The 25,961-nt window shown below is 41.3% G+C and overlaps 1 protein-coding gene across 2 annotated transcripts in view; it reads right to left on the bottom strand.

Moving 5' to 3' along the window:
- Nucleotides 1-25,961, bottom strand: part of LOC127951092 (natural killer cell receptor 2B4) — a 57,335-nt gene that overhangs the window by 611 nt on the left and 30,763 nt on the right. The window contains exons 1-6 of one of the 2 annotated variants that reach the window (XM_052548745.1): nt 4,533-4,977; nt 1,945-2,244; nt 1,298-1,558; nt 993-1,094; nt 642-682; nt 34-159 (exon numbers count right to left, since the gene is read on the bottom strand). In XM_052548745.1, coding sequence (XP_052404705.1) covers nt 34-159; nt 642-682; nt 993-1,094; nt 1,298-1,558; nt 1,945-2,244; nt 4,533-4,581 — 879 coding nt within the window. In that variant the 5' untranslated portion in view covers nt 4,582-4,977. Of the gene's footprint in view, nt 1-33; nt 160-641; nt 683-992; nt 1,095-1,297; nt 1,559-1,944; nt 2,245-4,532; nt 4,978-25,961 lie in introns of those variants that run through there. The other variant, XM_052548744.1, reaches the window with a different exon arrangement.

The following is a 25,961-nucleotide window of genomic DNA, read 5'->3' as shown; positions in this document are numbered from 1 at the left end:
GAATTGTAGCCGAGTGAGTCATTTACTGTTCACCTGTTTCACAGGCTGAGTGTGGACGGTAGCATCAGTTCGTCCTGGATCTCCTACAGTATCATACACTGTCTGGGAATTCGCTGATTTCCCCAACATCTCCAGTGACTTCCGTGGCTTGATGTTCTCCTGCGGACACAATCCAATCAAAATGTCAGACCGCTGTTTTGGCTGAAATGAGTGGTGAGACTCATACACAATTACCAGTGGTAACAAAGCAAATAAAAGTGATCACCAGTGCCCATGTGACAGTAAATAATCGAGAAGAAATAACAATGAATTGATAAATGAATGCAGAAGCTTTTAGACTCTCAGGAAAAATATGTACAAAGCTGTCACTGGGGTGGTGGTACCCTTATTTACCCTTAAAGGATGCAGGAACTTAAAGGAATATCAAAAGTATATATTAGTACCTAAATCGTAAATATTAGTCACTTTTGAAAGGGTACACCCCAGTGACAGCTTTTACTTTTTTCTAGGGGTGTAGGATTGTATTACCAAAAACTGAGATAAAAAAGAAACTTTGCATAATTGTTTTCAAGGAGACCAGGTAGTGTGATGTCATTTAATAAGTGTCTGTGGTTAATGAAAAATATTAGTAAAAAACTTACGTCCACTTCTGCATAGATTGTTTGTTCAACCTCCAGGGCACCTTTAATGTTTAAAACACAACATCAGTTTTCAGGGTATAGGCATCAAACACATTATTTTAACTTTTTGCTCTACAAAACTTTTAATGGGTAATGTACTTCTAATGGAATCTTGGCAAACATGTTGGTCATAAGGTTTAAAAGCAGAAGTGTCAAACTTCTAGAAATAGCCTACTCTTGTTTGGTCCACTAACAATCAATATGAAATAGTGCTGTTGAAATGATTCAAAAGCAGGATTGAAGCATTGTAGGAAATGTGTGAAATGATTTATGATGTTTCATAAGACAACTGCAGGATTAGATGCTCTGTACCTTTTTTTCTTTTGTAAATACATGAGCTGATCACTGCTGCCAATGAGAATAGAAAAATAATAGCAACAACCCACGGAGGAAACACAGATGCTGCTTGTTTTCCTGTTTATACACATGAAAGATAAGAGTACAAATCTCTACTTTTCACAGACAGAGGTTTACATGAACATGAATTTCACTCGTTTTGGGGATTTTAATGAAGAGTTGCACATTATACAGTATTAAAGCTTAAGTTGCTTTCTCTCAATGATGTTCTGTTTCCTCATCTGTGAGTGTTTACAGCTCAGAGCGGATACAGTATGTACCTTCATTAACAGCGCAGTGTTCATTAACATTCAGTGTGTCAGTCTTCCAGCTCACTGGGTTGCTGTAGTTACACATGATGGAGTCATTACTGCAGATCAGTCTTAGGGTGTAGTGATCAGATGATGTCACTTCCTCTGGAAAACAGCTGCTTCTGTTATAGATGAGGCTGATGGTAATGTTACTTCCATTACACGTAAAATTACAATATTCATGACTGGACCATTTTGAGTATACAGTCAGGACAGGAGCTTCCACTGCATCTGAAACACACATGTATTAAAATGTTTCAGGTCACATACACAGATTTAGGGATGCTAGAATTTACCAGTTCAGGACCGAACATAATTTATTTATACTATTTTGTCCCGATGTCATGAGATTAACAAATGTTTTTTTTTTTTTTACATTATGTGTAGCAGTTTTTAAAGTTAAATGAATACAAATATATATATAAAAAAAACACATCAACAGAACGTACAGGTACAGTGCAGCATTTTGTTGTGCTCACAAAAGTTTTACTGTTTTCAGATAAATAAATAAATGAAAAAATGTATCCCACTGTATACAGTTACATAATATTAAATATAATTTGCATTCTTATAGTGTGCAGTTTCATCATACCTTAATCAATACACATCACACTCACCTATAACAAATACTCTGTATGTAACAATATTCTTCTCTGATTCTCCACTTGTTCTTGCTTTGTAGAGTCCACTGTCTGTCTTCCGCATGTTCTTCAGAGTCAGAGAGAAGGTTGTATCATTGAAATCCACTCTGTCTTTGTAAAATTTTACTTTTTTAGATTCATTTGTATATTTAACTAAATTATCTGATTTATTTTTTGTCCAGTATAAATCCTCAAACTCTGGTAGTTCTTGTGTTTGTATATCCAGGTGAACAGAAGCTCCTGTCTGCACAAACACAGAGATCTCAGCACTGAACCCTGAGGAAAAAAAAATAAGTATTTTATTAAAATACAAATAGTAGCTGTTTGCGTGCTGTTTTCATGTACAGCAATCAGGCACGTGCACAGGCAGGACTCAACCTGTGCAGAGCACATGCCCTTTTTGACCTTACACTCCGAAGTGCCCTTTTTTTGGTGGTGTTTTTTTTTTTTTTTATCAATGCTATTGGTCACCCTTTACGTCTGTCTGTCTGTTTTACAAATATTTAGCAAATGAAAGTTCTTAAAACGAGCTTGTGTAAATCTTATTCAATCCTCAAGCGGTCAGTAAGCCGATAACTCCGCCCCCTCTATATTCATTGAATCAACTGAAGTTCCACAGCAGTCGCACAGTAGACAACAGCTGAGCTGAACAAAGTTTTGCGAAGGGTAAATAAATATTTTATTGTTTGAATAAGTACTACTAAACACTATGTCTATAAAGGCTCATATTTTATTTATTTGATGTCTGACTGACTCTGACTGAGACATGTGGGACGTCGCCTGAGAGAGAGGGCTAGCATTTGCCATCTAGTCATAGCCAATACATAGCCAACACTTAAATAGCCTGTGCATACAGTAGCATTTCATCTTTTATAAAATGCGATTTTGGCCAAATGCATTTTACCACAGGAAAAACTCAGCGCTCCGTCTATATAGCTACAAAAACTAGTTTGTAACCTGTAGATGAAAATGTAATGTGATGCCGGCTGCGGCAGGCGCCGTCGCCGTTTTAATGACGGACAAAAAAATTCACATTTGCACACATTCGCTGGTCAAAAACTATATATTGATAAGTAATACAACAACATATAATTTGTTTTTACCATCGGGAAATCATAACAGATGCGCCCCAGCGCTGTTTCGTACTGGAACTTACACAAAGCGACGAGTGATCCTCGTCACCTAGATAACTATATTTCTAAGAAATTTCTTCTTTGATTTATGATTGCTGATACACTTAATTTATTAACATTTCGGCTAATCATGTTATGGTATACTCTCCGATCGTCCTCACGTATAAAATGCAGTAAAACATGGTTCTACTACAGTAATGTAGTAGTAACTAAAAAAAATTTACAAAAGATCATTGTGAAATCTTTATATTTTATCATGCAGAATGTAATTCATGATTCATTCCAAGTCTTAATTTATTTGATCCAAAATACAGCAAAAACTGTAATATTGTGTAATATTTGTACAATTTTAAATAAACTGTTTTCTATTTGAATATATTTTAAAATGTAATTTATTTTTGTGATCAAAGCTGAATTTTCAGCATGATTACTCCAGTTCAGTACTCTTCAGTGTCACGTGATCCTTCAGAAATGCTTTTCACTGCAACTGTACTTTTCACACTGTTTTTATTTATTTTTTCATTGCTGGCTTATTTTAGGGAAAGTGTAGTGAATAAGAGACCTTCAAGAGACCAACATCCCTGGTCCACCACAGTATCAAATTTTTGCCAGGTAGGCTGATACATGTTGGATATGTTATAGTAACGGTATGGCTATAGTTTCTTATAATGTGGAATTGAGTTGGACATAATTACTTAAATTATATTTCAAAAAAGTTTGTCAAAAATACTTGACTCATTGCTCACATTTCCCTCTTCTAAATGTCATTCATAATCATGTTAACCAAATAATAAAAATTAGCTTATAAAACCATATATAATTGATATAAAAAAGGGAGGGGGGGTGCCCTTTTTCAGTTTCAGCACATGCCCCTCAAAAGGTCTGTGCACGGCCCTGACAGCAATCATTCAGTTGAAACAATCTAAATAGTTTAACTGAATTTTAATTTAGTTAATGTGTTTTGTAGCATAAAATCAAGATTTTGTCTCAGTAAAAGAAACAAAAGAACACAAGTACAGAACACAACATTAAAGCTAAGATCAAGACCAAAAAGTCCAAATTCCCAAACAACAGTAACATTGACCATAATCATAATGGTGACATCAGATTACACAAGCACAAAGTCTTCTGGGATTTCCATCTTTGTGAATCCCAGAATCTCACAGTTCAGTGTGATCTGGTGTTGTCAATATTTTATTGTAACAAATCAGTCAAGTCTCATAAAATGCTTGAAATATTTCAGTGAAACAGTTTTGAAGTGAAACCCAAATAAATTATTGGATAAATGTCAAAAAAAGCCTGGTAACCAAACATTAGGAATTACAACTTTAATTTCAGGAGAATTTTAAAACTGGCCGTCAGTGATTTGTCACCATAAGAAATCATTAATCCAAGACATATTTACAATATTAAAATTATAAGATTTCGTACCTGTGATGTGCGTAGAAAGAACTAAGGTCAGCAGCAGCCTAAACTCCATTGAAGCTCACAAAAAAGCCTGATACGGGTCTTTCACTGAAGGAAGCAAACATGGACCAATGTGATTTATTACCACAGCTAGTCAGACACTACTGTTTCATCTGACAATGACTAATCCAGTGAATAATCATGAGCGTAAAATATAGACAATGCGTAAATTTGGCTGAATTTACTTTAACATTGTACAAGTGAAAATGTTTTTGTTCTACAGGGTCAACACATTGTGTTCCACTTCACTTTTCACCCCTTGTCTCAGTTCTTTAGAACCAACAGTGGCTACCCACATCCTGTTTATAGTCACTTCTTGACACTTCTATAGACCAAATACATCTACAAATAATGGAGGAAACAGAATGAGCTCCTGCTGGAAAAGTACGAAATCCAAGCTGGCCAAAACATAAGTCTTTATTTTAAGCTTCAAGTTGATGCATTAGTGTTAGTGTAATGGCTTGCCTGTCACGTGCTTTTACAGACACATGTGTGTGTCCTAGGCACAAAAAACTTTTAATTAATGGTCATATCCTTATCTGTAAATGTCACAAATTCACGCAAGCCTTTCCATTTTTGCATAAAGGCCATTATCTGCATTAAGTTGAAATATTTACTGAAAGAGCGATGCCGCGGTGGACACATGTGTTAAACAGATGGAACATAGTAGAAAGGGAAACACTATTCAGCGCAAAAACATTAATTGTGCTGAAATATGTTGCTTAACATTTATATTTAGGTTTAAAAAGTCAGCATGAAGTGTCAGTAATTTATGATAGCAGGAAATGTGAAGGGACAGCAGCGTGTAATTGTCAGAATATAAATATCAGAGGCTTTTACAGGATAAAAAATGACACACAAACGTGGGTTCCCAAAGAGCATTACCGGGGTTTTATTTATCTTTATTATCTTTGTTTTAATTTTTTATCTAGAGATTTAAACTATATTCTATTTAGCCTACTGTGAAATGTATGTACGTTTTTTTTAACCAATTTTGTAAGGTTTGTACTGTACTGCTGCTCTTATTATTTGGTAATTACCAAAATAAATGTTTTAGTTTTCCGTAGGCTATTGGTTAGACCTCCAATATGCGCAAGCATTGTAGTAACTGCAGTAAGCTATTTTTAATTATTTAATATCATTATTGCTCTTATCTGTGAATTAAATAAAGAACTGTATGTTTTCATAGCGTCGCATCGTGTCACATGTAGGACAGCTCGAGGTATCGCACACTGGATGCGCACATTCTGTACGCTGGAGCTCAATATCGAATCAAGTTCTGAGCAGCAAGATGAATAACAATAATAATAATAATAAACTTTATTTTCTATAGCGCCTTTAAAAGTTACATCTTTAAAAGTGAAAAATAAATAAAAACAAATAAACATACATTGAGATAGACAAACAAAGAAACATATCACATATATGCTAACCGGAAAAAATACGTTTTAAGAGAACATTTAAAAATACTAAGGGTAGGTAGGAAGAGAGTTCCAGAGTTTAGGTGCCACAGAAGAGAAGGCCCGGACACCCATAGAGCGTAAACGAGTTACAGGAATATTTAAAAACCCAGAATCTGATGAACGAAGATTATGCATTGGGGTGTAGACAGTTAAAAGTTCAGTCAGATATTCTGGAGCTAAACCATGCAGGGCCTTGTAGGTAAGCATAAGAATTTTATGCTAATCAAACCTGACTGGAAGCCAGTGCAAGGACTCCAAGACTGGAGAGATGTGCTCACTTGTCCTGGAACTTGTCAGAGCACTTGTGAGCACTTGTCAGCTGCGTTTTGAACATACTGCAATCTGCCTAAAGTAGATTTCGAGACCCCCGCGAGCAAAGCATTACAGTCTATTCGAGAAAAGACAAACGTATTGATCAGTTTTTCAGCCACTGAAAAAGACAACATGGGACGTAGTCTTGCAATGTTTCTAAGGTGAAAAAATTATACTTTAACCATGTTCTGAACATGAGGATCAAAAGTTAAGTTTGAATCAAATATCACCCCCAGATTTTTTAATTTTGCTTGAAACACAGAGTCAGCAGCAAGTAACAAATCATTGGTGACTTTAACCAATGCTGTTTCAGTACTGTGCAGTTTGCGGAAGCCAGACTGGAGGGGCTGAAAAAGATTGTGCAAGGTAAGATGAGTATTTAACTGAGAAACCACAATTCGCTAAAGTACTTTAGCCAAAAAAGGCAAATTGGAAATGGGATGAAAATTATTGAGGTTTACCCAGTCTACGTTGGGCTTTTTTGGTACAGGTGTTACAGCAGCAATTTTAAGTGCAGCAGGTAGTCAGTCATTTATTATACTCAAGACGACTGGGCATATTGATGCAAAACATGAGTTAAACATGCAGGTGGGTATTGGATCAACTATGGAAGTGGCAACTTTCATTTGTGAAACCACATTACCCAGAGAAACAGGATCAAGTAAGCTAAAATTTTAGAAAAAAGTCCCGAAAAAATTAGGGATACTAGGAGGAGAAGCAGACGCAACAGATAAAATGGATTTGCGTGCATTAGCAATTTTGGAACTAAAATGATCAAGAAATCCATTACAAAGCTGATCTGAGGCAGGTATATTGGAGGAGCTGTTACCTTTGAACAGTTTGTTAATGGTATGAAACAATTTTTGTGGGTTATTTTGATTATTATCAATTATCTGAGAGAAATACTGAGATCTGACAGATACAATCTCTGCCTTATATTCAAATAAGTGGTCTTTCCAAGCTTGATAATGAACATTCAGGCCAGAGGTACGCCACTTACACTCCAGCTTACGACCCGCTGCCTTCCTAGAGCCAGCTCACCATTATACCAGGGAGCAGATCGTACAAAGGCCACAGACCAGGATTTCATCGGTGCAAATAAGTCCAAACCAGACAAAAGAACAGTATTTAACAGAGAGATGTTGACCTCCAGAGGGTCTGATAAAGTAAGGCCACTTAAGGAGGATTCAATAAAAGCAGAGAAGTCATTGAGATCAATGGATTTCCAATTGCGATAATTAACAGTACGGAAAGGATAAATGTTAGTATGCGACAGTTCCATACTAAAAAGAATAGCAGAATGAGTTTTAATTAATTTATTCCTGAGTTTTGAATGTTAATTAATGAAAATAATCTGTGTTGTAATTTAGTCTAGATTATCACTAGCATTCTAGATTGCCATTCATCAATTGTTTTGTATTATTATAAGCAATTTCAACATTTCTAATGCAGTAGCTACTAATACTGATTTGTTTGCTCAATAAAAACAAAGAAGCTAAAAAAAAAAATGTATATACATGTAGGTACAGGGCCGTCGCTATAAGGTGGTGATGATTATAGGGACCCACGGCAGAAGAGGGGCCCCCAACGATCTCAACTGACTGGGTGAGCCTGAGGCCAGCCTAAAAAGACTGAAAAGAGAGCTCACCGTCTCAGAGATCGGCGAAACACATTTTTAAATAGGCTCTGTCTTTATAAATAAACCACAGATTTGAGTTTTAAACAACTACATTCTTGCCTGAAATACTTTTAAAATTAAATTTCATGACACAATAACAGTAATATTTTGAAAATGATCCAAATAAATGGTGGTTGAACTCAACCAATACTGCGTGAAGTCAACCAATCAGGATGTTTAGCGCCTTAGTCCCGCCCCTGAAAGTTCCGGAACTTTGAAAAAGTACCACCTCACAAGCAGAGACTTTCTTAGGGGCATTTTTTTTTACCCCGGAAATTAATTTAGTTCCTGGTTCCTGCGGTGGAAACACACTGAGTACCAGCTTAAAGTCCCTAGTTCCTGGGTAAAGTTTCTGTGTTGGAAATGCGGCATAAGACAGTTGATGGGCCACTGTTGCGTGTCGTGATGAAAGCTTATTATTTTCACGTGTTTTAAGCCTTGTCAATTTAAACATTCAAAAGAGTTGAAAGCATGCAAACACAAGACGCGGAAAAGCTGAACTTGGCTGGTTAATCGTGCGCTCTATTCGGAGCGTCTCACGAACAGCAACACTGAACCCGAGCTCTCCTTCGCATCTTCCTGCACCTGAACAAACGAATACAAATCACAGTTTAAACATGCAAACAGAAAAAGATGTGAAGGAGCCCAATTCAGCACCGGGCACATGCAGAGACACGTCCCAAACCTTGAACACTGAATTTGCCCCTTCTTGCTTTGTAACGACAAATACATACAAAATGATGTCAAAATACCTGTCTTGGAAGTATGTTCGAAAAAACTGTCGGTAATTCAAGAAAATGAGAGGCAGACAATCACTTATTGCTCTTAAATGGATTACTTTGTAGCTTTAACAATAATTAACCCACAGCCAAACCTAAATTTATTCAGACACCAGATATAATATTTTGACATTTTTTTATTTGTGGCTGCAGGCTACTAATTATTATGTAACCTACAGCAAAATAAAGTGAACTGTGAAATTATTATATATATTATATAAATTCTTCATACTGTGGACTACCAGTGAAATTGATATACTATTTGGGACCAAAAATTATTCAGACACTTTGACCTGACCATGTTTTGCTTAAGTGTTTCTTCTTTAATTGCTAATTAACCACAGAGTGAACAAAATAAAACATTGCTTGGTAATTGGTCAACAAAGTATTGATAGTTGTGTGAATATTAGAATACTAACAGTTGTCTAAAGTTTTGTTTGATTGTAATCGATTACACACCTTTTTATCAAAGTTTAACTATGATTTTTTGTTCTATTTTATTAACATGTTCTAAACTATAGCAAATAAACTATGATATTGTGAGAAATGTTAAAGGTATCTGAATACATTTTGGTCTGACTGTATAATTTATTTTACACTGAAGAGTGCTATTTTACATTTGATAATTCAGTTTCTGTACTTACACTTACACCTAAAAACTTAAACAAGCTTAAACATTGTGTAAATAGTACAAATAAATAAACAGAATGAGCATGCAAATTAAACAATTTCATACAGGGTCCACTGGTACAACCTTCACCAGGGCCCGCGAACCCCATACGGCCTTGTATGCTTATTTCTTAGGACTGTCACTGAACATTTTACCTCAGATCAAACATTAGACATTCTTACCTTAAAAACCAATGACAAACGCGATCTTCCTCCACGTTTATGACTTACTCGTGTTGTCTTTGAATAATCTATGGTTGGTTGCATATAATTCTGGGTATTTCCCTTCGTCGTTGATTAGTTTTTCGTATTTTGCGGTCTGCTACTCTGTTATTTAAATAACATGAAGTGTGTTGTGACGGTTGTACCCTGGTAAATCCACTAGGTTGCTGCCATTGACATTGGATGTAATCACGACAGGCAAATACTGTATTTTGCGTATGTAAAATGTCTCAAGAGAAAAATAAAAGATTGAAAGAATTACGTTTATTATACATATACATATACATATACATATACATATATACATATATATATGTTCACATTTTATTCAAGCTGTACAACTAATGTAGGTAGTATTTTGCAGCAGTGCTATCTTGGTATAATGTATGAACAACGGTTTGAAACAAATATGATGTTATGTAATATAAAACTATGTAGATGGCGCTCTGTGGCGCAGCAGAAATTTGAACAGCGTCCTGAGTCGTAGCTGGGCGCCGCGGACAGACGCCGAATGGCACCGGCGGTGTGTGTACACTCATAGAAAACAATGTGTTCGAATTTTAAAGACGTGGCGCAACGCGACGCTGTGCTTCTCGTCCGGTGTGCGACCCCTTTAGCTTATTTTCACATAGGCTAGCTATGAGACGCTTTAAAAATGGACGCGTGTGCAGTTGCCATACTGTAAGCGTTAATCAGGATAAAACCATAGGCTATATTAAAAGATAACATAATCAGTAGCATATACAAATAACCAATAGCGTATCTAATAGTAGGAGACAACAACAAAAAAATATCAGGCCTACAATTAAAAGCCATGCTTGCACAGGTTCTGCATGATCCTCTTCTCTAATATCCTCTGCCTCTCAATCGGGCTCAAACTGATAAGTGATATTAACGTTGTTGTTTACAATACAACGGAGCTCGTGTCGCTGAGGCTAGGGATGGGACACGCACTTGTGGCGGTTAGCCAATTACAACACACAGGGCTAGCTAACCAATCAGAGCCCATTGCCTATTACTGGTGGAGGGGCTTCAAGTTCACAAGTTCACCAAGGAAATGGTCATCATGTGCATCAGTGCAGTTGTATGATACTATTTTTAGCACCGATTTGTAAAGTGGCCGAGGTAGCTCAATGCGCTGCAATTTAAGAAAACACATGCAAATTGAAAAAACACCAGCAAATAAAAAAAAAAAATATCTTCATCAATTTGACAACACAAGTGTTGCAAATCATCACAACACATGCATATAACGAAACGCGCTGCAAATCATCACAACACATGCATATAACGAAATGCGCTGCAAATCATCACAACACATGCATAAAATGAAACACGCTACAAATCCTTCACAACACATGCAAATTAAGAAACGCTGCAAATCCTGCTACAAATAGCACTGACCACATTGGAAATGTTTCAAGGACACCCCCAAAAAATGTCTGACCCAGCTGAGATTTGTTTGTCCTGCAGTGGCTACTGGTCATTAGAGTTGTTGGTGAACTGAAAGGTGTTTTTTTTTTTTTTTTTTTTTTTTTTTTTTATAAACGCCCTGATTGCATCATTCCTTTATCTTTGGGATATTTTTAGCCCAAATAAGCTGAATAATTACATGATTAAATGTAAAACGTTACTTAAGATGGCTAACTTTAATAGCCTCAGCTCAATATAATTTCAATGTTAGTGAAAATAAATTTGCAATGCTTCATTAATTGTTTCTTAATGTGCATGTGTTGTGAGGATTTGCAACACTTGTGTTGTCAAACTAATGAAGATGTTTTCTTCATTTGCTGGTGTTTTTTCAGTTTGCATGTGTTTTCTTAAGTTGCAGCGTGTTGAGCTTTCTTGGCCACCGTAGATTTGCCCTACTACATTAAACATAGACAAGAAAAAGGTTACTTGTTTTCTTTAGTTAAACTTGGTATGCACGTTAAGTTATGGTTTCCAGCGACAAAAATCACATTTCAAATTCATCTGAGAAGATTACAATTTATTTTATTTTTTTTATCTTCTTTTGAATTCATGAAAAAAACACAAAAACTTATATACAGACAACCATTGAAAATTTATAAAAATACTGTTTCAAAAAAAATGTTTTGAATATTCAGTAAATTGTCTAATACAGAAAATACATTATTTTAAATGTTATATCAAAAAAGGTAATAATACCAGCACATGAGGATAAACAATCAGGGTATCTTCCGTCCATTCCATATCCGTTTCAAATTAAAAAACAGAAAACGAAAAACTCAAGAGGATTCAAGTGAGAGAACATGAATTAAATAACGAGAAATGGAAAAATGGCTCGTTTATTCGTTATTCCATCTAGGTTAACAAACAGAAAATGAGTTTTTGACTTGATTTCCCATTTTGTCGTTTTGGGTTTAAAAAACGGCTTATGGCTTCAATATTTCATTCGCACTTGTGGGCGGAGCTGAAACGCTCCTTTCATCTGATTGGTCGAATCGCTCCGCCTTCAACTCGATCTTACATTCTTTCAGAATAAGAGTCTTATAAGAGTAGTGTCTAAAAACCACCGCTCACTGTTAATTAACATAATATTTGAGTCAGATGTTACTGCGCACATAATTCGTGCTGTTGTGACTTGCAAGTCACGCCTTTAAATTATTTCTAGGTTATAGTATTGTATGAATATTGTCCCACTGTAAATACAGTGCAAATAGTTTTGTCTCCTTGGATAAGTGAAGAGGAAATAAAAATCAATAATAGACTGAACAGTTCCATGATAATATGTCTGTAACATTTACCACTCTCATCTTTTAAGTCAAAAGGCACTAGGTAGGTGTGTGTGACATTAATAATTAATTGGGAAAATTACTATAGTTAAATTTATGAAATATATTAGTAATATTCGTTTTATTACATACTAAATTGAATGGTTTTTCTTTTAGTCTTCTTTGTTGGCCTTGAGAAAGCCAACATATATTTGAACATTATTATCATTTATTATGAGAGTAATTGACAACGACTAAAATTTTAATGTTTCACCAAATTTCCTTCTCAAAAAATCCTAGTGACTTTCATTATCTGAGCAATGAAGGTCTTACACTTAATGTCCACTAGAGGGGGAGACAGGATTTCTATTTACGTAAAATGGCAAATAAATACATTAATTTCATGTGTACTACCATGAATATGCCATATCTGTGTACAAGAATAAACTTCACACTTCAAGCTGTACTTTAAAACTTCCCATTCTCGCTTTTTCAACGTACCTCCAAATGTATTTTAATATATTTTTTATTCACACTGGTTTATTCATTTAATGTTTGTCCATCTAGAACTTTTATTTTTCATGAGCTGTACATTTTAAGATGTACTCAGTGTTGATAAATCACATGCACTGAATGTAAATGCTAATGTCAGGACTCTCAGTCCTCCTCTTGGATGGCCAGTGTCCTGCAAAGTTTAGCTACCCCAAATAAACACACCTAAGCTCAGCAAGGTCTTCAGGATCAGTAGCAATGTCCAAGCAAGTGTGTTGGAACTGAACTCTGCAGAACATGGTTCTCCCGGTTCAGGACTGGGTTTTAAATCTATAAATGAATTTGTATAGTTGGGTGTCTGCATGCAGAGGTGTACTTCAGTAAGTACAATGTAAACTGTAATCTATAAAGACAAATCTTCAGATAAGCATTAAGGCCACTGCCTTGAGGTCTCCATCCATTGGTCAAAACAGACCTCGCACCCCACCACACTCCTGCTAGCTGTCAACATTAATTGCGGCTGGTGCCAAATAAAAATTATTATGTATCCCTTGTGCATTGTTCAAATTCACTACCCTTTCGTTATGTTCGGGATGAAAACATTCACTCAATTAAACTGCTATAAGCATTAGATAAAAAAAATTTCCCCTAATTTATTGTTGGTGGATGTTTTTTTTTCACTGACTTCCATTATAATTACATTTTTGATTGCAAAGCCATGAAACATAATCATGCATTCTTGATTGTTTGTGGTTTTCCCTGTTGGGAAGAGGTAAAATTTGTTATTTTTTACAGTTGATCACTAGGTGGGACCATCAACCCTTTAGATAGGCCTGTGCAAAAAAAGCTTAGTTTCTGACTTGTATATAGGGTTATGTGGAGTATAACAGCAAATTATATTGTGTGTATGTGTGTAGGAGAGAGAGAGAGAGAGAGAGAGAGAGAGAGAGACATTTGCGCACTTACCTTGATGTATTTGAGAAAATCTAAATGTACACCTCAGCTCTCAGAACTACATGGAGTAAACAAAAGTGTATTTATGCACCTGCTGCCTTTTAATGGTGGTGATAAGTATAGACTAAACAAAAACAGTACATGGATTTAAACACTTGCATGCCATCCTTCTGGTCATTTGATGGTGAGAAGAGCAGCAAGCAATACGAGAAAGGGCTTGACTTGAACCAGAGTTTTAGAAATGATTATGCAGCTTGACCCCTCCAGCGAGTTGCTGCTTATTTGAAGTTGGTATTGCATTTTGGTCCATAATCAATTATGGTCAAAGTAGTTTTTTTTAAGATTAAGAAGTAGTTAAGATTTAAAGGTTTTAAACTGGCTTCACCATCAAGAAAAGACAAGTATTTCACACATAGGCCCTCCGTTCTTTTCACCATCAAAAGTCAGCAGGTGCATAAACACACTTCTTTTTTTTATTGTTTAGTCCATGTAGTTCTGAGAGCATGAGGTGCATATTTGGATTTTTTCAGATACATCAAGGTAAGTAAACAAAGGTCTCTCCCACACACACTCTCTCTCTCTCTCTCTCTCTCTCAAACACACACACACACACACACACACACACACACTATAATTTGCTGTTAAACTCCATATAACTCTATATACAGGCCAGAAACTAAGCCTTTTTTTGCACAGGCCTAAAGGGTTAATGGTCCCACCTAGTGATCAACTGTAAAAATAACAAATGTTACCTCTTCCCAACAGGGAAAACCACCAACAATCAAGAGTGCATGATTATATGGTGTCATGGCTTTGCAATCAAAAAATGTCGTTATAATGGAAGTCAATGGGACAAAAACAGCCACCAACAATAAATGAGGGAGAAAAAATTAAAATCTAATGCTGCACAAAACTAACAATACATCAAATTTAATCTACAGTTACTAATCTTTGACATGCCCAAGACTGTCATAAAAGGTAAAAAAAAATATCCAGTCCACAATTACTTTTTATATTGAAAATATGTCATTTTGTGTGTGTTTTTTCTTCCCAAATCAGTGACATAATTTATGAAACTTGGTAATTAAAGAGTTAAAATCTTGGATTTTCTTTTTAAACATTTGGTAGTTTTGATCAGGACTGAGGGTGATTAATAGATTTATGCAAAAAAAAAAAAAATCTTTATCTGAGACATTTTTACAGCATTTTAATTTAGTGGGTGTTTTCATCCCAAACATAACAAAAGGGTAGTGAATTTACCCACAGTATACTGTTGAGTTTTTGAAAAATTTCAAGCATTTTCCCAAAATAAGTGTCAAAATAAGATTTGTCACCAATCATTCCATTAGCTGCAACACAGAGAAAGTTGTGGCCAAAATAAGACTCAACTTTACCCCCTAGTGGACGAAAACGTCCCCAACAACGCATATGGGGTATTATGTAACAGCAAGTCATTTGTGCAAGTACATTTGACTTGCAGTTTTTCCAAAACTTAATCATTTTTATTTGGTACCAGCTGCAGTAGTTAATGTTGTTTTATATTATACAGCTATCATTGAGCTAAGGTATACCCCCCTACCACCCCATCTATCATTGAAGAACCTGTGTTACACAGATATGGCATATTCATGGTAGTACACATGAAATTAATGTATTTATCTGTCATTTAAACTTACATAAACAGAAATCCTGTCTCCCCCTCTAGTGGACCTTAAGTGTAAGACCTTCATTGCTCAGATAATGAAAGTCACTAGGATTTTTTGAGAAGGAAAAAGTCTGACCAGTTACAGCAACGAGTCAAACGAGATCTGAGATCTGAGCTGAATTTGGTGAAACAATAAAATTTTAGTCGTTGTCAAGGCCAACAAAGAAGACTAAAAGAGAAACATCATTCAGTTCCCTTTCAGTCGGTCACGTTCGACGTTACGAATGGGATCTCGCCCGAGAGCCCAATCACCTTCGAGTGGTACAAAACGAGCCAATGGTACACAAAGTACCTTGGTCTGCGGAATTTGCATCGCGAGCTCCGCCCCGCAGAGCGGGTATATAAGGAGCAACGCGAGCAACTCGCATTCAAGCTTTCGCTTCGGAGCCGAGCACATCGCTTGCTGCAATCACCGGAGTGTTTACAAACAAGAGCTGGTGTTGGTGTGACGGCGCGATTCAGCGGTTCGTCTGGGTTTCCTGCGACAGCTCCCGCGTTCCCCTGAGCGCTTCAACACCTCTAAAAGAGACAAATTTCTCTCACAAAAGAGTTACGGGCCGATTTGCGTCTTTTTAAAGATGTCATTTCGCCCGTGTGTTTCTGGGTGCGGTCGATATATCGCTCCTCGTGACGGTCACGATCGCTGTGTCACGTGTCTGGGCTTCCAGCACGCTGAGACTGCGTTCGTGGATGGCTCATGTTCTCATTGCGGGGACATGACCATCTCGGCGTTGAGATCGAGACTCGATTACCTTAAAAGGTATAGAGTCCCCTCTGCCACACCCCGTTCTAGCTCTTCTCGTAAGAGAGCTACTTCGGCTGGTGGCCAGGGTGATCTGAGGGTTACCGTGTGGGCTTTCCCCCGACGAGCGAACCTCCTCGGGCCACACCCCCCTCACATACGCCGCAGCCGGTTGAGTTCCCGGATGTGTTTGCTGGACCCTCTCAGGCTCCTGACATCTCATTCGGGGCTCGCGAAGAGGACCGTATGTCGATCGCCGCATCACAAGGCGGGCTTGAGTCCTCGGGAGATGAGGGTTCGGCTGCGTTGCCTCCCTCGGGAGTGCCAGCGTTGTCCGAGTCTGATCCCGAGCTGACGGCCGTGCTTTCCCGGGCAGCGGAGAGCATCGGGCTTGAGTGGAATCCTCCGCCCTGTCCTGAGCGCTCGAGGCTGGATGATTGGTTCCTGGGGGCTGCTCGTGCGGATCGCCAGCACCCCCCTCTGGTTCCTTTCTTCCCGGAAGTGCACCAGGAAGTAACTAGTTCATGGAGGGAACCTTTAACTGCCCGAAACCGTTCTGGTTCTTCCTCCGCCTTCACTGCCCTCGATGGCGGGGCGGCCAAGGGGTATGTTGGGATTCCCCCGGTGGAGCGCTCTGTTGCGATGCAACTGTGTCCACAGAGCGCCTCCGCTTGGCGTGGTGGTCCCAAGCTGCCCTCCAAAGCCTGTAAGTTCTCATCCACGCTTGTGGCCAAGGCTTACAGAGCTGCGGGCCAGGCCGCTTCTGCCCTGCATGCCATGGCCTCTCTGCAGGTCTATCAGGCCAAGCTGCTCCGGCAGCTGCACGAGGGCAGTGCTGACCCAGGGGTTCTGCAGGAGGCGCGCACTGCAACCGACCTCGCTCTCCGGGCGACGAAGGTCACTGCGCGCTCCTTGGGTCAGGTGATGTCCACTTTGGTGGTCCAGGAGCGCCACCTATGGCTGAACCTGGCAGACATGAGGGAGTCTGATCGGGCTCAGCTCCTCAACTCCCCGGTCTCCCAGGATGGCCTCTTCGGCGACGCGGTAGAGAGCTTTGCCCAGCAGTTCTCTGCCGCCCAGAAGCAGTCTGAGGCCTTCAGACACATCCTGCCCCGGCGGCCCTCTGCTGCTTCCACCCCACCGCCGGCGCAACCTCAGCCTGCTCGTCGCCGAGGGCGCCCCCCTGCGGCCTCCTCCACTCCCGCTCGGCCACAGCAGCAGCCTTCACCCCGGCCGCAGCGAGGAGACAGCCGCAGAAGGGCGGCGCAACCCGTCTCTGCCCCTAAACCTGCCAAACGCCAGGCCAAGCGGCGTTCCTGAGACGGGCGACCTGGAGTTGGAGACGTCAGCTCATCAGGAGATGGTAGCAGGACCACTCCTTCCCCCGGAGGAGGGCCGGGGGAGAATCCTTTGTTCTCGTTTTCCTTTTGTTCTGCCACTGGCCCTGCGGCCAGTGGTACCCATATCTTCACTAAAAGAGCTGTTTCCTCTACCTCCGGGTCCCAAGAGGCCACGAATGACAGCTGGCGACGTGCTTCCTCGCCGCTCTCGTTCCCCTCTCCCCTTGCCAATTTCCATGCAAAGACGGCTCAAGAACGCTTCGCCTTCTCATGCCCTCTTTGCCACTTGGAGTCAGACGAGTGCCCGCACTCCGCCCCCGCTAAGGGACGCTATGCCTCCCATGCCGGGGCTGTCTGCTCCACCACGCTGCCCCACTGTGGGTACGCCTGTAGTCCCCTTGACCCCGCTGGTTCGGTTCCTGGGAGCCTGGCTAGAGCTCCCCAGGCCTTCCCGCTGGCTCATCCGGACGCTCAGGCTCGGCTACGCGATTCAGTTCGCCCGGCGTCCCCCCAGGTTTCGGGGTGTCCACGCGACGATGGTGGGCAAAGATGCCCCTGTCATGCGCGCGGAGGTCGCGACCCTGCTGGCAAAGGGCGCGATAGAGCCGGTCCCTCCAGCCGACATGAAGTCCGGCTTTTACAGCCCTTACTTCATAGTACCCAAGAAGACAGGTGGGTTACGGCCAATCCTGGACCTGCGTGCCTTGAACCGAGCTCTACACAGACTCCCGTTCAAGATGCTAACGCCCAAGCGCATTTTCGAATGCATTCGTCCGATGGATTGGTTTGCAGCGATCGACCTGAAGGACGCGTACTTTCATGTCTCCATTCTTCCTCGACACAGACCGTTTCTTCGGTTTGCTTTCGAGGGGCAGGCATATCAGTACAAGGTTCTCCCATTCGGGTTGGCCCTCTCTCCCCGCGTCTTTACGAAGGTTGCGGAGGGGGCCCTGGCTCCTCTCAGGGAACAGGGTGTCCGTATCCTCAACTACCTCGACGACTGGCTGATCCTAGCTCACTCTCGAGAGCGGTTGTGCGAGCACAGGGATCTGGTGCTCAGACACCTCGCCCGACTGGGTCTTCAGGTCAACTGGGAAAAGAGCAAACTCTCCCCTGTGCAGAGGATCTCTTTTCTCGGTATGGAAATAGACTCGGTCGCCATGTTCGCGCAGCTTACAAACGAGCGCGCCAGTCACTGCTGAGTTGCCTGAGACAATTCGAGGGCAAGAGAGCGGTTCCACTGAAACTGTTTCAGAGGCTCCTGGGGCATATGGCGTCCGCGGCGGCAGTCATACCGCTCGGGCTACTCCATATGAGACCGCTTCAGCACTGGCTTCACGACCGAGTCCCGAGATGGGCATGGCAACAGGGCACGCTCCGAGTGACCATCACTCCGGCCTGCCGTCGATACTTCACCCCGTGGTTGGACCCCTCGTTTCTACGGGCCGGCGTGCCCCTAGAACCGGTGTCCAGACATGTTGTTGTGTCAACAGATGCCTCTGCCACGGGCTGGGGTGCCATGTGCAATGGGCATGCTGCGTCAGGCTCCTGGCCAGGACCCCGACTTCAGTGGCATGTCAATTGCCTCGAGTTGCTAGCAGTACGTCTTGCTCTGCACCGCTTCAGGGCCCTGCTGAAGGACAAGCACGTTCTGGTTCGTACGGACAACACTGCGACCGTAGCGTACATCAACCGTCAGGGTGGTCTACGTTCCCGCCGCATGTCGCAACTCGCTCGCCATCTCCTCCTGTGGAGTCACAAGCATCTGAGGTCGCTTCGTGCCATTCACATTCCAGGCAGGCTCAATCGTGCAGCCGACGAGCTCTCACGACAGCAGTCTCGCCCCGGGGAATGGAGACTCCACCCCCAGTCGGTTCAGCTGATTTGGGAACACTTCGGAGACGCCCAGGTAGACCTGTTTGCCTCTCCAGAAAATTCCCACTGCCAGTTGTTTTACTCCCTGACCGAGGGCACCCTCGGCACGGACGCCCTGGCACACAGCTGGCCGCTGGGCCTGCGCAAGTATGCGTTTCCCCCAGTGAGCCTTCTTGCACAGACGTTGTGCAAGATCAGGGAGGACGAGGAGCAGGTCCTCATGGTTGCGCCTTTTTGGCCCGGCCGGACCTGGTTCCCCGAACTTGTACTCCTCGCGACAGCCCCTCCCTGGCCAATTCCTCTGAGGAGGGACCTTCTTTCTCAGAGACGGGGCACCCTCTGGCACCCACGTCCCGATCTATGGAACCTACATGTGTGGGTTCTGGACGGGTCACGGAAGGTTTAGGTACCTTGCCACCACAGGTGGTAGCTACCATCACTTCAGCTAGAGCCATGTCCACCAGACATGCCTATGCCTTGAAGTGGAACCTCTTCGTCACTTGGTGTTCTTCACGGCGTGAGGACCCCTGGAAGTGCCCGATTGGGTCAGTGCTTTCCTTTCTTCAGGAGGGGTTGGAACGTAGGCTGTCTCCTTCCACCCTCAAGGTCTATGTGGCTGCCATTTCGGCTCACCATGACCCTGTTGAAGGTAAGTCTCTTGGAAGGCACGATCTGATCATCAGGTTCCTGAGAGGAGCAAGGAGGCTCAATCCGCCTCGCCCTCAGCAAGTCCCCTCTTGGGACCTCGCAGTGGTTCTATCAGCACTGCAGAGAGCTCCCTTCGAACCCTTGCTCTCAGTAGAGCTAAAGTTTTTATCTTTGAAAACTGCGCTCCTGACGGCTTTGGCTTCGGTGAAGAGGGTCGGGGACCTGCAGGCATTTTCAGTTGACGAAGCGTGCCTGGAATTCGGGCCGGCTAACTCTCACGTTATCTTGAGACCCCGGCCTGGGTACGTGCCCAAAGTTCCCACCACTCCTTTTAGGGATCAGGTGGTGAACTTGCAAGCGCTGCCCCTGGAGGAGGCAGACCCAGCCCTGGCGCTGCTCTGTCCAGTACGTGCGCTCCGCACCTACGTGGACAGAACTCGGTGCCTTAGGACCTCAGACCAGCTCTTTGTCTGTTACGGAGGCCAGCAGAAGGGAAAGGCTGTCTCCAAGCAGAGGTTATCCCACTGGATAGTGGATGCTATTGTCCTGGCTTATCAGGCTCGAGACCTGCCATGCCCCCTAGGGGTGAGAGCTCACTCAACTAGGAGCGTAGCTTCCTCCTGGGCGTTGGCGCATGGCGCCTCGCTAGCAGACATCTGTAGAGCTGCGGGCTGGGCGACACCTAACACATTCGCAAGATTTTATAATCTCCGTGTAGAGCCCGTGTCCTCCCAGATACTCGCCCCTTCGGGCCAGTAAGGACCTGCTCGGTGTCAATCCGCTTGCTGCGCCATTCCACTCCGCGGACTGGATGCGTGCGCTATTCCCCTCAGGTGAGTTCCTCAGTCAGAACCCTGGGTTCCTCCAGCACTGTTGATGTCCAACACTTGCGTACATGCCCCTTGGTCAGCCATGTGTGGGACTAGGTGCCTCCATGTGTCGTGATTCCCCTTCTGGGTAATCCCACGTGTGTATGTCCACAGTAAGTCTCTCCGCAGCATGTGTCTTTCCCTTGGCAAGCCCTTGCCAGCTCTGTCGTTGAAAATTCCACCCTGCGGGCTGGGTACCTCAGAGTTCTTATGTATCACCACCTTGGTAGATACCTACTTCTGTAAGTCCTCCCACGGGCAGGCAGCCTGCTAGCATATGTCCAGCTGGAATGTGCTACCCAGCGTATTCTGTGCGAGCTGTAGGCCCTCACTCGTGCTGGCCTCACGACAGGGTGCTATCACTCACACGGGTCGCTGGAAGACAGCCATGTGGCGTTTTGTAAGGGACCCCATTCGTAACGTCGAACGTGACCGACTGAAAGGGAACGTCTTGGTTACGTATGTAACCCTCGTTCCCTGAAGGAGGGAACGGAGACGTTACGTCCCCTTGCCACATCGCTGTTCCGCTGAACGGCCGGGTCACTGGCTCGGCTCCTCAGCGAAGACTTGAATGCGAGTTGCTCGCGTTGCTCCTTATATACCCGCTCTGCGGGGCGGAGCTCGCGATGCAAATTCCGCAGACCAAGGTACTTTGTGTACCATTGGCTCGTTTTGTACCACTCGAAGGTGATTGGGCTCTCGGGCGAGATCCCATTCGTAACGTCTCCGTTCCCTCCTTCAGGGAACGAGGGTTACATACGTAACCAAGACGTTTTGTCTGTAATAAAACTAATAATTCTAATTTATTTAATAAATTTAACTATATTAATTTCCACAATTAATTATTAATGTCACACACACCTACCTAGTGCCATTAGACTTAAAAGATGAGAGTGGTAAATGTTACAGACATATTATCATGGAAATGTTCAGTCTATTATTGATTTTTATTTCCACTTCACTTTTATCCCAGGAGACAGAACTATTTGCACTGTATTTACAGTGGGACAATATTCATACAATACTATAACCTAGAAATAATTTAAAGGGGTGACTTGCAAGTCGCAACAACGCGAATTATGTGTCTACATCTGGTTTCAGATATTGCTTGTGTAAGACTCTTATTCTGAAAGACTGAGGAGCCCGAGTAGAAGGCGGAGCGATCCGACCAATCAGATGAAAGAAGCGTTTCAGCTCCGCCCACAAGTGCGAATGAAATATTGAAGCCATAAGCCGTTTTTTAAACCCAAAACGACAAAATGAGAAATCAAGTCAAAAACTCATTTTCCGTTTGTTAACCTAGATGGAATAACGAATAAACGAGCCATTTTTCCATTTCTGGTTATTTAATTCATGTTCTCTCACTTGAATCCTCTTGAGTTTTTCGTTTTCTGTTTTTTAATTTGAAACGGATTTGGAATGGACGGAAGATACCCTGATTATAAACGGCTTCACTTTACAATTTATTTATTTATTTATTTTTTAAACATAAAAGAGAGAGTGACCATTGTACCGTAAAACTTCAAATAATAGCCGAGTCCCAAATAGACGCCTGTCTCTTTTAAACGCCTGGTGTGACGAGAGGTTTGGGTAAATAAAGGCCGGTCTCAAATAGAGGCCTGGTCTGTTTAAAGCGTGGGAAAAGCTGGATACGGAGCGGCTGAAAAATTCCTTTAAGGTATGCTTGCGCGCGCGTGTGTGTGCGCGCGAGGGAGAAAGAGGAGATAATATATTTCATTGACTTAAGGATGTTATCCTTAGGTATGTGGCCTGACAGTAGCTTCTGATGGAAGTGAGGATCACCATTGTTTCAAAGAGGGAGAGCCGTGCGCAACTGTGCGAGAGCTGTTAGTGCAAGCAAGGCAGAGTTAGCGGAAGCTGGAGAGGGAGAAGTAGAGGTGAGAGCGATGTGGAGGAGGAATTCGCCAATGAACTTGTAATTGAGGATCGCGGGGATGATGATAGTGATGAATAGAGTAATTTTCTATCACATGATTGCAGTTGTTTTACAGGGTAGCCATCATTCTTTCTTGTTGATATGTTTCGGGCAACAAGTTCATATGCTCAATGGATTTTAGCGGTAACTTCTATTGTTCTGCCCATTGCTGTCACATCGTTTCGTTTTTTATATATTTTTTTATGCTGCCAATAGCCAAAGACATTTCTTACATTAAATGATTTGTTAAACACATTAAAATGAATTATAAATAAAACGTAGTATAATGTGGTAACCTCCTGCTGTCATGCTTGAACATCTCAACACTAAATTAAAGGCCTGTCTCTTATAGACGCCGGTCTCAAATACAAGCCGGTGCAGTTCGGCGGTTTGGGTAAATAGAAGCCCGGGCTATTATTTGAAGTTTTACGGTAAGTTGAATGTGTGAGACTTCCGGGTCATCAGCTTCCAGTTATATATATATATATATATATCTTTGGATAAAAGAGTCTGCTAAATGAATAAATGTAAATGTAAATATATATACAGTACAGACCAAAAGTTTGAAAACATTACTATCTTTAATGTTTTTGAAAGAAGTTTCTTCTGCTCACCAAACCTGAATTTATTTGATCAAAAATTCAGAAAAAAATTAATATTGTGATATATTATTACAATTTAAAATAATTGTTTTTAAAATTATTATACTTTAAATGATCATTTTCACATGATCCTTTAGAAATCATTCTAATATGATGATTCATTATCAAAGTTGGAAACAGTTCTGCTGCTTAATATTTTTTCAGAATATGTGATATGTGATATGTGAATATGCGATATGTGATACTTTTTTAGGATACTTTGATGAATAAAAAGTAAAAAATATTGTGCGCTGCACAAGATCCCGGGCCCTATGCATAATGCCCCCCTTGAAAATATATATTCCAGACTTTTCAAGGGCCCTCTATTCCTTTGGGGCCCTGGTAATCAGTACTGGTTTTACCCCCAGTCTGACGCCCCTGTGCACACTGATTGTGACAAAATCTATGTCAGGAAAATAGTAGCCTACAATCCAGTCCCATCTCAATAAAATAACTTGGAGATTGGGAATGCTGAGAATATCCAGTGTTGAGAGCAAGACTTTGTTTAAAAGTTTATCTCAGGTAAACATATCTCTAAGACTAAGCCAAAAATCAACTAAAGTGCTATTTTAATAAGATAAAAAGTAAAAACTTTTTTGACTGATGGGGAAACATATACTGTAGCAATAAAAATAATGTCGCCATCTAGTGGTTATAGGCTAGAGTTTAAATGCAATACTATAAAGTGATTTCTGAGAAACTGAATGGGTTGTGTAAATTGTAAGAATAAACAAAGTGGATCGATCACTGAGCACCAGAACACACTTGTAGAAAATCGTCGATTTCGCTCATGATGGGGAGGAGAGAGAGAGAGAGCAAGTGGGAGATGTGTAGAAAGACTGTAGAAGGTTGAGAGTGAGACAAATAGACAAAAATATCAGAAGACTGACACTGGAAAAAGATGGGTTATGATCAGAAAAGAGCTAGGAGCAGGACTCTATACTGGAAAAACTTCCCAGCGGTGGAGCGACGAGGTCGGGAAGTCCTGACAAAGGATGCCGAGGTTGCTTCGGTTCTGCTCGACACGTGAGTATCATTTGATTTGCGATGTTTCACAGAACATGATATGCAGTTGATGTAATGTTTACTGAAGTATCAGAACAGTTTAAAGCGTCGTTGTTTGTCTGGAGCTGGTGGTCCTGCGACTAACATCGAACTCTTGCTTGTAAGTGTAAAATGAACTTTTAATTTTGGGTCCAGTGTTCTAACAAATGGCATGGTTCTGTTAATGGGTGGTAGCAACAAATTTGACAGAACAGCAGGGCCCTGTTACAATAAAACAAGTTTACAGAATAAGCTAGGCTCGTATATGTTATTCTGACTTTTTGTAATTTTATTTGGTTCAACATATTCAGACTAACTTAAGTAAGCCTGGCTTATTTGGTAAACTTGTTTTATGAAACAGCCCCTGGAACAATTAAGGGAGGGTGTGTGTCCTTGGGGTAAGGGTATGTTCAGTGTTTGGGTATTGATTAGGATTATCAGCAGTATTTCTCAGAAATCGCTTACTGCACATAGTGTTTTATGGTACTAAATATAATACACCTTCTACCTCATTTTTTTTTTCTTCAGGTAAGTTAAAGTAAGTCAAACTGTCCCATCTCATAAGCATCTCAGTTCATACTTACGAAACAAGTCACAGAAGATTTCTCTGTGGTCTGTTCTGGCTTAGCTATATATCAATGCTAGGGAGGCAGACTTATGTTATAAAAATACAAAGCAGTTTACTATTACAATTATTGTATTACACAGTGCCACACCACAGGACCATTTAAAATCAAACAGGGAGAGCTAAAATAAATGTTATTTCAATGCAGAGAAAACTGTTACAAACAAAAAACCCTCTTCACATTTAAAAACTGAAAGTAGCTTGTCTGTCTGTAAAAATAAAGTGAAGTTCCAGTATTTACTGCAGTCATATGCTCTTGGAAAAACCTCTTTAGAATTAAAGTAGCCTACATTACTTAAGAATGACACACTTTGACAGTTTGACATTAGTTTAAAAGCACAGAACTAAGACACTAATATTTGATCCATACATTTGTGAGAGATTTGATGCATGTTGAAGTCAATGTCAGTCTTCCAGCTCACTGGGTTGCTGTAGTTACACACGATGACGTCTTCACTGCAGCTCAGTCTTAGGGTGTAGTGATCAGATGATGTCACTTCCTCTGGAGAACAGCTGCTTCTATTATTAAAATACAAATAGTAGCTGTTTGCGTCCTGTTTTCATGGACAGCAATCATTCAGTTGACACAATCTAAATAGTTTAATTACATTTTTATTTAGTTCATGTGGTTTGTAGCATAAAAACAAGATTTTGTCTCAGTAAA

This window comes from Carassius gibelio, chromosome B2, assembly GCF_023724105.1.
Source record: "Carassius gibelio isolate Cgi1373 ecotype wild population from Czech Republic chromosome B2, carGib1.2-hapl.c, whole genome shotgun sequence".
Taxonomy (NCBI): domain Eukaryota; kingdom Metazoa; phylum Chordata; class Actinopteri; order Cypriniformes; family Cyprinidae; genus Carassius; species Carassius gibelio.
Note: the sequence above shows the minus strand (reverse complement) of the source record. Positions and strands in the feature narration are given on the sequence as shown.